Genomic DNA, 11,166 nt, shown 5'->3' with positions numbered 1-11,166 from the left:
TCAGGCCTTGCAACTTCGTAAAATTGTATTTACTCAGTCATATTTCCCCTCACCTCTACCTTTTCTCTACCATGCTAAAAACTGTTTTATAAACTACTCCAAATAATTCCTGAGCATACTGGAAAAAGTTGGAAGAGTTATTTAGCATGGGCAACGCAACATGTTTTTTTTCTTGACCTCACTCTTGGAAGCTACTGAGCCCGTTGGCTTTAATTAACACAAGTAAGTCTGAGGCAGATATTTGGTATGGGAGAGCTTAGTTTTCAAAGATTAAAAAAGCTATGAGCCATAAAGAAGTTGGTCTTACAAAGTAATAGAAAATAGGAAATCCTTTTAAAGTAGGAAATATTTTTCTGTCAGTCTCTGTATAAGTTATGTATCATAAAATACAGTCCAACCTTGCACAGTTATTATATATTATAAAATATCTGTATTAATGAGTTACTGGTGATAAAAATACAATTTTATAACAAACAGACCGATACATAAAAATAATAAAATCTGTATTTCTGTAAACTCACACAGACATATAGTGCGGTGCCTAGCATGTAATCAGTATGCCAGATCACAAGGGTTATTAGTAAATGTGCACGTTATGAGAAAAAGAACCTCATATTGAGAAATATAATTTAATTTATTGCCAGTTAACAAAAACTTCTAATTATTAATTGGGCCATGGAGAAAGCAAAAAGACAACTAAGCAGACATGTAGAATCATCAAATCATACAATGGTTTGGGTTGGAAGGGACCTTAAAACCATCATTAGGGAAATGCTTTTCTCCTTTCCCCAGGCAAACAGTGCAACACCTCTCCTCTCCATGTCCTACTTTGTTTTCACCGGGTATTATTCTCAGACCTTTCCAATCCCTCTGGCAAGGTGAAGGGCAGCAGAGAAGGTTGGCATCGATGTGTAGTGGCTTCTTTGTGCTGCTTCTTGCTTCTTATACTTTCCTCCTCCTACGCGATGCGGCTCCTTCCTTCTAACTTGTTTCCTCTACCCAAGTGTGGGTAATGTCAGTCCCTCAAAGGTGTCCCAGGCTCAGCATGGGTTGCTGTTTTCCAGGAGCACATCTCTAGCCACATCCCCAACAATGTCCTCTTCCATGCATTTCCAACTTTGTCTCCTCCACATCACCTCCATTTCTCCTGCCCCTCACAGCTATTGCTCTTTCTTAGACATGTCGTAAACTTGCAGTTTTTGAGACATGACTGACTGAGATGAAGTCTTCAGTTGCCATGAAGACATGGCAAATTATTTGCTGTAAATCTTTATTTGGAAGGGTAAATAGTCATTGTTAAATTGTACAGCGATCTTCTAAGAACCAATTAGAGCAAATAATGAATTACTATGAAAATTGATTCTGTAGTATCCTACATGAAATAAAAGTATACTATTAAAAACAAAACAAAACAAAACAAAGCATGCAATCAGTGGGAGATGGTCACTGCAATAGGAAGTTGCCAACAGAAATATATTTTGGCTATAGTCTGCTTTATACAATAAAGCTACTTTTGCATATTTGCAACTGAAAGAAGAGCTGCACTACACCGGAATGACATGCTGCTTTATTCTTTTGTTGTTGTCGTTGATTTGTTTTTATTAATCTTCTGCTGAGAAGTAATTTATTTTTGCCTACCTGCCACTAAGAGCAAAGAGGACTCATAGGCTGATAAAAGATCAGTCCTTCAGACATTTCTAAAGCTGTTAATTTTATCGAACTCCTCTAGTTGTCATGAATTGCATACACATAGTGTAAAATGCAACGCTTTGCACACTCCCTCCTCCCACCCAGGTAGCAGTAACTTGTAGTTTCTGGTGTTTCACACCAGTATATTTTACTTTTTTGGAACATTGTGCCTGAACATTACAGGCAGTTTTATACTTTGATTAATTTGCATGGATCCTATACAAGGATCAAACTTAATACGAAATGTATCCATCCATCACTGGAAGGAACTCATGGAATTTATAATGAAAAGAAAGACCAAACTGGATCAATTTTATATAAAGCAGAAGTAGGCCCATCACAAAAGAAGAAAATCTGTTTGATACTGGCTTCAAATGACAACTAGGGTGTTTTTACAGTAGAGCAGAAAGTAGTGGTATCTTTAACAATCACATATTTAGAAATGCTATGAGAGAGTAAAAGTGCTTCTGTCCTTTCACAATATGTACAACTTGTTTATTAGCCAAGCACAAAGACTGGCATACTGAGGAGGGAAGCATGATGGACAGCCATTTCTTTTCATTTACAATTATTGGCAAAAAAATGCTAATGATAATTTTGCCTGAAAACCTGAACCTGAAATCCCTATTGTTTTAATTATAAACTGCGTACGTTGTATGCCAGGAGACCAGCAACGGAAAAGCCAAGGTAAAAAGACACTCTTTGTATGTTTGGGCCATTTTTCAGTAGGCATGAAGGAACAGGCTTCGCTGGTATCCTAAAGGGTTCATTGCTGCCGTAGTTTATGTAGATAACTGTACCCTCAGCTCTTCCATCCAAAGGAAGCAAAAGATCATGAACAGCCTTTTCCTTCCAGATATTTCCATTCTGCCAGAAGACATTCAGTTCCTGTTCTGAAAGTGAGCTAAAAAGCTGATCTATCTTTCTTTTGTGAACAAATCTGTTTAGGCCACTGCCTTTTGCAAGATAGAAATGAGCCACAGGTTGCTTGGAACAACACACGGTTCCATAGAGCTCTTTGAAAGACTCACTTAGGCGTCTAACATACTTGTCCATTTTCCTAGAATCTTCATTTAGTTGTTTTCTATTTTCAGGCCAGAACAACAAAGAGGCAAGGAAGAAAGGCTCTACGCAGTGTGAATTCGGTTCCACTTTCTCTAGAATACTTACAAGTTGACTTCTCAGCTCCTCAAAATGACGTAACTCAGTGGATTTAGGTTTAACGCAGTTCAGAACAACATTTGCCAAAATGAAATTCTGTTTTTCCTTCAGAGTTGCTTGTGAATTCTCCTCACACAGAAATGCATATGCATATACTATGTCTTCTATTTCTCTGTCAGCATTTCTCTGGTTTTTGTAAAGGTATGCTAAAACTCCAGAAAATGAGTCTGCTTTGGAAGCCTCCACAGTCTTTCTGTATGCTTCTATTTTCTGAGACAAGGGCCACCCTAAGACCTGTTGACTTCTCAGTTGCTCAACACTGGAATCACAAAATATTTTTATGTATTTTGTAAAACATTCTCGAACCGTCTCAGACATTTTTGCCTCTACAATTTCTCTTTCATTTGTCTGTGTTTTGAAAAACACAAAGTAGTCTTCAAGGAAGTCAAATGCCCTTTTTAATTGCAATCGCAAATTATTTAAAAAACTGGAATAATGTGTAAGAGCCTTGAACATTTCACTCTCTGTGTTAGGGCTATCTAAATTCAAATCACCATTTCCTGATAGATACTTTATCATTCTTTCCCTACACTGTGAGTCTTCTTTGCTGAAAAAGGGAATGTGCTGCAGGACATCAATAACATAAAGACCAGTTTCTATCTCTCCCTGATAACCCAAAGTATTGTAATTTTGAAACTTTCTTTTAAGTTTTTGACGCTGCAAATGCTGTTCAATGACTGCATTCTTAGCTTGCTGCTGAGATACTCTGAAAGCCGATGAAGCATTTTGAGCAAGTTCTAGCAAATAATACAGTTCCTCAGCTGTTAGGACTGCACTCTTTCCTCTGTGCTCTACCTGGTATCTTAGCTGGCGTTTAAAGACTTGACCTAGTGTATCTGATATGTATGAACTGTGTGGTGCTCGCTCTTTGGCTTCTTTGGCCCAGAGTAATGCTAAGTCAAATTTGTTTTCTTTAATGTAGAAGTATCTTGCCAAGGCTTGGCAAATGTGACCATTTTTCTTAAATCTAGTGGATGCTTGTTGTAACACACATTCCACATTAAAATACTTCTCTTCCCTATGAATGGCTTCAATTAATGGGGAGAACCATGTGTCTGACTCATAGCCATGTTCTTTGCGCTGTCTAGTAATCAGTAGGGTTAATATATCATGAGTAAGTTTGTCGTGTTTTAATGAATTCTCATAAAGCAAATCCTCCTTCAATAATCGCAATGTAATTTCACTTTTTGGCAAGTTATAGGTTAGTTTAAATTCTGTTAGGCAGCACTGTGCTATCAATGGGTGAATGATGCGTAGACCTCGGTATGTCGTGTATTCTTGTACTTGAGCATACATTAGAATATTGGAACAAATTCCCATTTTTTCTATCAGTTTATCTTTGTTGCCTGTCTCTCGAGAATTAATTCCCAAGAATTCTTCACATAGTGATATTGAAAGTGTAGATGTTCTTACATAAGCGTTTAAGAGTGTGAGATAGTAAACAAGTTGTGCTGATTTAGACTTTATATTCAAGTTACGCAAGGTATTTTTAACCACTTTTTCTATGTATTTTGGATCAAAGTTTTCCTTCATAATCATAAAAGAATAGAAATTATTGGGATTTGGATGCATCTTTTCAATATCTTTTAGTTTCTGTTCAAAGGCCCTTTGCTCTTTTACAGAAAGAAACTGTTTTAAAGAAATACTGTTCAAGGAATTGATCGTTGAATTTTCATCAGGATTCTGAGATCTCATACAATTTAAAATGATCACTAAAGGATTTACATACTGAATACATTTTTCTGTTATAGCTACCTGAATTTCTTTGTGCAGAAGATAGACATTTTCTTGCTCTTCAAAATCATCCACAAGAAGTAACACTGGTAAATAGCCACTGTCCTTGCTTGCTCCGTAGGTGATTAAAGTTGCCACTTGTGTTCCAAAATCACTTGTTTTGTTTTTGAGAACAGCACATCTGAATTGCTTCCGGAGATTCCAGAGGATATGCATAGCTAATGTTGTCCCACCACAGCCAGGATGGTGGTAAAGGTTGATAATTTTTACAGGTGACTGATTAGCGCTGTTAGCTGAAGACACAATTAGTTGTTCAAGGTTTTCATAACGATCCCTTTTGACAAAAACCGATGTGTAATTTTCAGAAGAAAAATAAAAATTCCACCATGTCACTCTACCACCTCGATAAAAATCTTTTTCCCGCTCTTTCATGAATTTTTTAAATTGTTCTTCATCCTTCTCTATCTCTGTGTCCTTGCATTCATTTTCACATAAGATTTCCAATGCTGCTATGAAATCTTCTTCCTTCTTTAGAAGAATTGTAGAACCGCCAATGGAGGGCAGAAGTCTTTTAGATGACTGGGTCACTGATTTCGCTTTTATGATGGTACCGTTTACCATTTGCAGGGTTAAATTAGAAACACATTTATTTGAAAGTGCTTCCTCTCTTATGCCTCTAGCATGAAGAAGATCTTTCCATCGCTGGTCTGTACCTGCACCAATGCAAATGCAGGCCATGTCTTCTAGTCCCTTTAATTCTTGGTAAAATGTAACAAATGTCTCAGCAAGGGGATCCAATGGATCTTCCACTCGGGAAAGCAAAAGAAACACTATTAAAAACTTCCCACTCTGCTTTACGTGTTTGTGTGAAAGAAATGAAATCATCTTTCTGACTTCAGCGGCCCTATCTCGTTGCCACAAAGCAGGATCTAATGGTTGTTCTTTATTGCCTTTGAAGTCTGATCCACCATTGCAGAAAATCCAGTTTGTCTCCTGATGCAAATTCAGCTTCTCAGCTTGTTCAGAAACTGAACCCACCTTGTTTTCGTAATGATATGGGAAGTGAAGTTTGGCATTTCGAGTTTTTTGGTAAGTCTTAAATACACCATTTTTTTCTGATTCAGAGTCAAAATCAAGCACAGCAAACCATTTAATTTCCTGTAAAAAGTCTAAGTGTGAAGTTTGACTTGGATGGCATTTGTTTGTTACCAAAATGTAGTAGTCATAATAAGAGTCATCTAGCATGTCTCTGTTGCCAGTGAGCAGACTAACTAGCTTTAGTCCTTCATTCATTGTCTTCTTTTGCTTTAAGTTATGTTCTTCCTCTGCTCTTTTACGAGAATCTGCTAACAACGTCAAGTTACTTTTAAACTTTTCAAATTCATTTGTATTTTTAATATTTTTAGAACTAGCTCCGTCGCGGATGAAGACAGCTTTTCTGCAACACTTGCTCTTAAAATCATATGTGTTGGTACAGAAATATTTTGTATTGCAGATGGAGTGTCTGGGAACCACATCTATTTCAATGACAAACGTATCTGATGGAGTTCCATTTGGTAACAATACTTCCACAAATCTAGGTTGTCTAATGCAAGCTTTTGCAGCTCCAATGTATTGCTCATCAAAGTACTTTTCAATGTATCTATCAAAATGGTCGATGTAGGCTTCTTTTTTGGTAACTTTTATTCCTTCGATTTCCCCGTGTGGATTGTCACGTATTCCAAAATGAATAGTGCCATTTGTGCGAGAGTTCATGCAGGCTGCAGCAAACCTAAAGACTTCATTGCTAAATTTCATTTTAATGTCTTCTTCTAGTGCATTCTCTGTGTTGGAAAGTAATTTGAATTCATGTGCTGGATCAATGAGGTTGAGTGGCCCTGTTTCAGGGACATTAAGAATATGATGTTGTATATATCGAGTACCATCACTGAAATTATCAAAAGGATGTGGCATACACATGTTTCTGGTTGGGTGCTGGCTGCTTGACAGTGACTTCTCCGATACATTCTCCTTGTCAGCTGACTTTATCGCTGTTTTATCTTCTACAGGATCCAGTTCAGAATCCTGCAGTATACTGGAATTAAATGACCTGTATTTCTTCTTCCACTCGTTCTTTACAATTTCTTCATCATCTTCTCCATCAAGACTCTGTTCGCTGCCTTCTTGTCCCTCAGCCTGGTTTGAACTTTCAGTTAGAATGCCATGCTTTTTCAGGAAATGAATGATTTGAATAGCAGGCCCGTGAGGTATGCTCATATCCACCAGATCTGCTTTAGTCAACAGTTTCAAAGTAGAACCAGCTACATCTTGGTCATACAAGATTTCTGCATATTTGTGGTCAATCTTAAGAATTTCAGTTAAGAATTGTTTGACTTCTTCTTTTGTCCACTCTTCAGCATGTTGATATAAATGTAATTTCTCTTTTTTTTCAGTGTTTGCATTTTCCATTCTTTAAGGAAAAAAAATTACAATGTTACTAAACAAGTGATTTATAATAGCTTATTAACTGAATAATGCATATTTTCTTGATGCTGTCTACCATTTATTTCATCATTTGTGTAATCTGCCACATGGAATATAACGGTTCAATTAGGGGACATCATGGGAATGTGAAGTCAGATCATATATAAGACATTATCTGCTTCTAAGAGAAAGATTACTTTTTCTTACAGAACAGCTTTATGTGAATCCTGTTTTTAAACCACTTCCATAGCTGACGCTACATAAAAATGGTGGCTGCTACCTATTTGTTGTCATTTGGACACCAACTTGCAGGTGTATGGGCCATCAAATACAAACCATGGTCACAAATGGCTCTCATAAAGGCTACAATTTAGTGGAGAAGGAAAAATTCCAAGCTTTTTTCATCCTAAGATGTGGTTAGGTACTCAATTTGTTTGAATAACATTGCAAAGAGACTTTCGGGTGGAAATATACTGCTGTGATTACTCAACTGCTGCTACTGCAAATGAAAGGAAATTCTTTACCATTTTACTTTTTCAGTACATTTTATATTCATTGAGGTTTCTCAAATAAAATCAAGCAGTTCAGCAGCATTTGTGGAGATGAGTGACGGGGAGGAGGGCATCTTACAATCCACTTGATCCTATTGAATTTGGACTTTTGGCATAAACTTTCAATAAGGAAGCACAGGGAAAATTAGGGAAAGGAAGGGAAGGGAAAGGAAGGGAAGGGAAAAAAATTCACTTAGTAGTGTCCAATTTTACTTCATCCCCTCAATTCCTTTAGGAGAATTATATTTATTCCTCTGAAATTTGTATTTTGTTATGGAATTACACCCAGCTACAGTCATTACACTAGTGGTAATATTATTTTCTTGTTGGTACCTGATTATTCTTGAGACAAAATAAATTCATAGAATTTTTTGTTTCCATAGAGGAAATTTTGTTTCTTGAAAGAACACTTTGTTATCTAACCCATCCTAGCAACATGCTTTCTTTGATCTATTACATGTTTTCCTAAAACATGAACTTTAATAAGAAGCAACAATAGGGATTTCTTATAGCTAGTGCTGGAGTACTGTTTTCTTCCTAGCTTCGGTCCAGCTGCCTCCTGATTTAACTAATGAACTGCCAGGGCACAGAGCAAAGGCGGAGAGCAGGCTGGGGAAGCCTGCAGTTGGCTTTGCTCTCAACAGACTGTTCCCTCTAGTCACAGAAAAAGAAGGAAAACTAGTTTCTAGTTCTTTGGAATAACACTCTGGTAAGCACATATTATTAAAAATCGGGGGTGCAGAGGGAAATAGACTCACTGTTTTTATGACAAAACTGATCTGGCTATCATCCTCACTATTAACTCCACCCAGGGTATCTGAAGGCCGAGAAAAGAAACTGAAACTAAAGCTCTTCTCTGGCTCGGAGACTATTCAAGCCAGCAGTGTAAAATTATGACTTTAAATCCCACCAAATTTACAGTTTGCAACAGAGGCACAATTTACTCCTAACATAGAAGCAAACATGTTTATGACCTTTAAAACAGTTACTTTGTGTTTTAAAGTTTGGAACCCCCCCTAATGAGGCAAAGCTCTAGAATGGGATACTTTCATTTCCTAGTTTTGATGTAGTGTTTCTAGGTTTCATGTTACTGGCTAGTTAATGATTCTGACCCACTGAAGTTCTTTTCCACCAGAGAATCACTCTACTATATTATTGCTGCAGAATAATTTCTTTCAGGACATGTTCCTTGGGATTAATTCACTGTAATCTCCAAACAGCCACCTTTCACGTGCAAAAAATTTTACAGAAGATTTGGAAGAGTTTGTCTTAGTAGATTGTAGATCATCTTATGTATAAAATTAATGTCTCAGAAACAAGAAATGGTATCAGACGAAGACATCACATCTTCATAAAATATCCCAGACTAGAATTAAATGTGTGTACTTACTGTAACTGTTCTGTTCTGCAGTTTTCTTCCTATAGTTGTCCGATAAGTGTATTTTGTTCAAGCAGGATACACAAAAGCTAAAATTCAGCTGAATTACTCTTCTAAGCTATTAACAAAAAACAAAACAAAACAAACCACCCTAAAATTAGTTTATAAACTTTGAAGAGAAGTCTGGGATCAGAAATAGTAGGAGGAAAAGTGCATCGATAGACATACAGTCACTTTTTCCTAGCGGCAAACACACATCTTTGGAGGAGACAGATAACAGTGCCTGCTACAGAATATTTATTTCTCCTTACCTTCTTCTTGCGTGCTTCTAGTTTACACTTCCATATCTGTGACTAAGATGCTCTAGACTGTGCAGCTTTGAAGCTGGGTGTTGCAAAGAAGCTGGAGGAAGTTGGTACAGGAGGTTCTAGTTCCCTCCTCCCCTTTTGCTTTCTCTTTTGCGAAGGAGAGTTGCTTCTGCTCTGCCTCTTCCTAGCTGGGAAAACACTGTGGTTCCCTTACTGGGGGGAAATGCAATGAAAAGAAGCTCATGGAGCTTCTTTGAGATAAGGACAGGGAGATCACTCACCAGTTACCTTCACAGCTGAGACAGACTCGGCGTAAAAAGGAGATTAATGTCATTTATTGCCCACTAATAACAGACTAGTGCAGTGAGAACTAACAGTGAAGTAAAGACACCCTCCACCTATTTACCCTCTTCTACGTCCTCCCCCTGAGCATCTCAGGGTAATGGGGAATGGGGGCTGCAGTCAGTCCCTGATGCTTCATCTCTGCTGCTCCTCCATGGTCTCTCTCTGCCCCTGTTCCACGTGGGGTCCCTCCCACGGGATGCCGTCCTTCCCGAATTGAGCCTGCGGGGGCTGCCCACAGGCAGCAGCTCCTCAAGAACTGCTCCCACACGGCTCCGTACCACGGGGTCCATCGCCCAGGAGCAAACTGCTCCAACACGGGTCTCCCACGGGCGGCAGCTCCCCCCAGACCCCCTGCTCCTGCGTGGGCTCCTCTCCACGGGCTGCAGCTCCGGCCCGGGGCCTGCTCCTGCGGGGGCTCTCCATGGGCCGCAGCCTCCTCCAGGCCACATCCACCTGCTCCACCGGGGGCTCCTCCACGGGCTGCAGCGTGGAGATCTGCTCCGTGTGGGACCCCTGGGCTGCAGGGGGACAGCCTGCTCCACCAGGGGCCTCTCCACAGGCCGCAGGGGAACTTGTGCTGCATGCCTGGAGCACCTCCTGCCCTCCTGCTGCACTGACCTTGGGGGCTGCACGGCTGGTTCTCTCACATTTTCTCACTCCTCTCCCAGCTGCTGTTACAACATTTTTTTTCACCTTTCTTAAATTTGCTCTCACAGAGGTGCAACCAGCATCGCTCACCATGGACGGGTCCTTTTTGCAGCCAGCTGGAGCTGGTTCCAACATGTTTCTGACATGGGGCAGCTTCTGGATTCCTCACAGAAGGAATCCCTGCAGCCCCCTTGCTACCAAAACCTTGTTACATAAATCCAGTGCAATCGGTACCTGTAATGTGTGATAAAGTGATCTGATAAAGTACTATGTGATTGTTGTAAATGTTGAATAACACTGTGAATCATTTGAGCCTCAGATTCATAGCTCTTTGCGCAGACTTTACACTTGCTGTTATTGATTTTTTCCAAATGAGGACTCAATATGAAGTACTTTATTGATAAAAAAACTTGCCAAAATATGCTGTGAGTTATCCATTTATATCAGTTCTATAAATCTTACAATGACCAAAGTACAGCTTGTAGACCACTGTGTTGCATCTCAATGATATGGAACAGCCCAGTTGCAAAATGCATTTGTAGCTTTGCACTAACAGGAAATAGGAAACAGCGTGTTTTGTTGTTGTTTTTTTGTTTGTTTGTTTGTTTCAAAATTGTGTCAGATATGATCAAAGATTTAATAAATGGGATGTGGTTTTCAGCATTTTCCTTCCTGCAATATCCTCAGCCACAGACATTTGCTAAAGAATTTTATCTTCATTCTTCTTGCATACCTATTATAACATAGACATCAATAGAGGTAGTTTATTAGTTCTTGAGAGCTCTGTAACTACTGTTATGCAAGCATATAGCATGCTACTTGTGCCTAA

General features: G+C 38.9%; 1 protein-coding gene across 2 annotated transcripts; it reads right to left on the bottom strand.

Annotated features, from left to right (window-relative positions):
* Positions 1-486: 486 nt before the first annotated feature.
* On the bottom strand, positions 487-10,287 carry LOC310893291 (sterile alpha motif domain-containing protein 9-like). Of its 2 annotated transcripts, XM_083822056.1 has the most exons (3): positions 9,348-10,286; positions 9,049-9,154; positions 487-7,093 (listed from the first exon to the last, which is right to left on the bottom strand). In XM_083822056.1, the coding sequence occupies exon 3, from the start codon at positions 7,090-7,092 to the stop codon at positions 2,326-2,328; it is 4,767 nt and encodes a 1,588-aa protein (XP_083678182.1). In that variant the 5' UTR covers position 7,093; positions 9,049-9,154; positions 9,348-10,286; the 3' UTR covers positions 487-2,325. The 2 variants fall into 2 exon arrangements, with proteins under 2 accessions (XP_083678182.1, XP_083678183.1); XM_083822057.1 differs by lacking the exon at positions 9,049-9,154 and having other exon boundaries at positions 9,348-10,287.
* Positions 10,288-11,166: the final 879 nt, after the last annotated feature.

Source organism: Anser anser (assembly GCF_964211835.1).
Source record: "Anser anser genome assembly, chromosome: 2".
NCBI lineage: Eukaryota > Metazoa > Chordata > Aves > Anseriformes > Anatidae > Anser > Anser anser.
The sequence above is the reverse complement of the archived record's forward strand: the minus strand, read 5'-3'. Positions and strand labels throughout refer to the sequence as shown.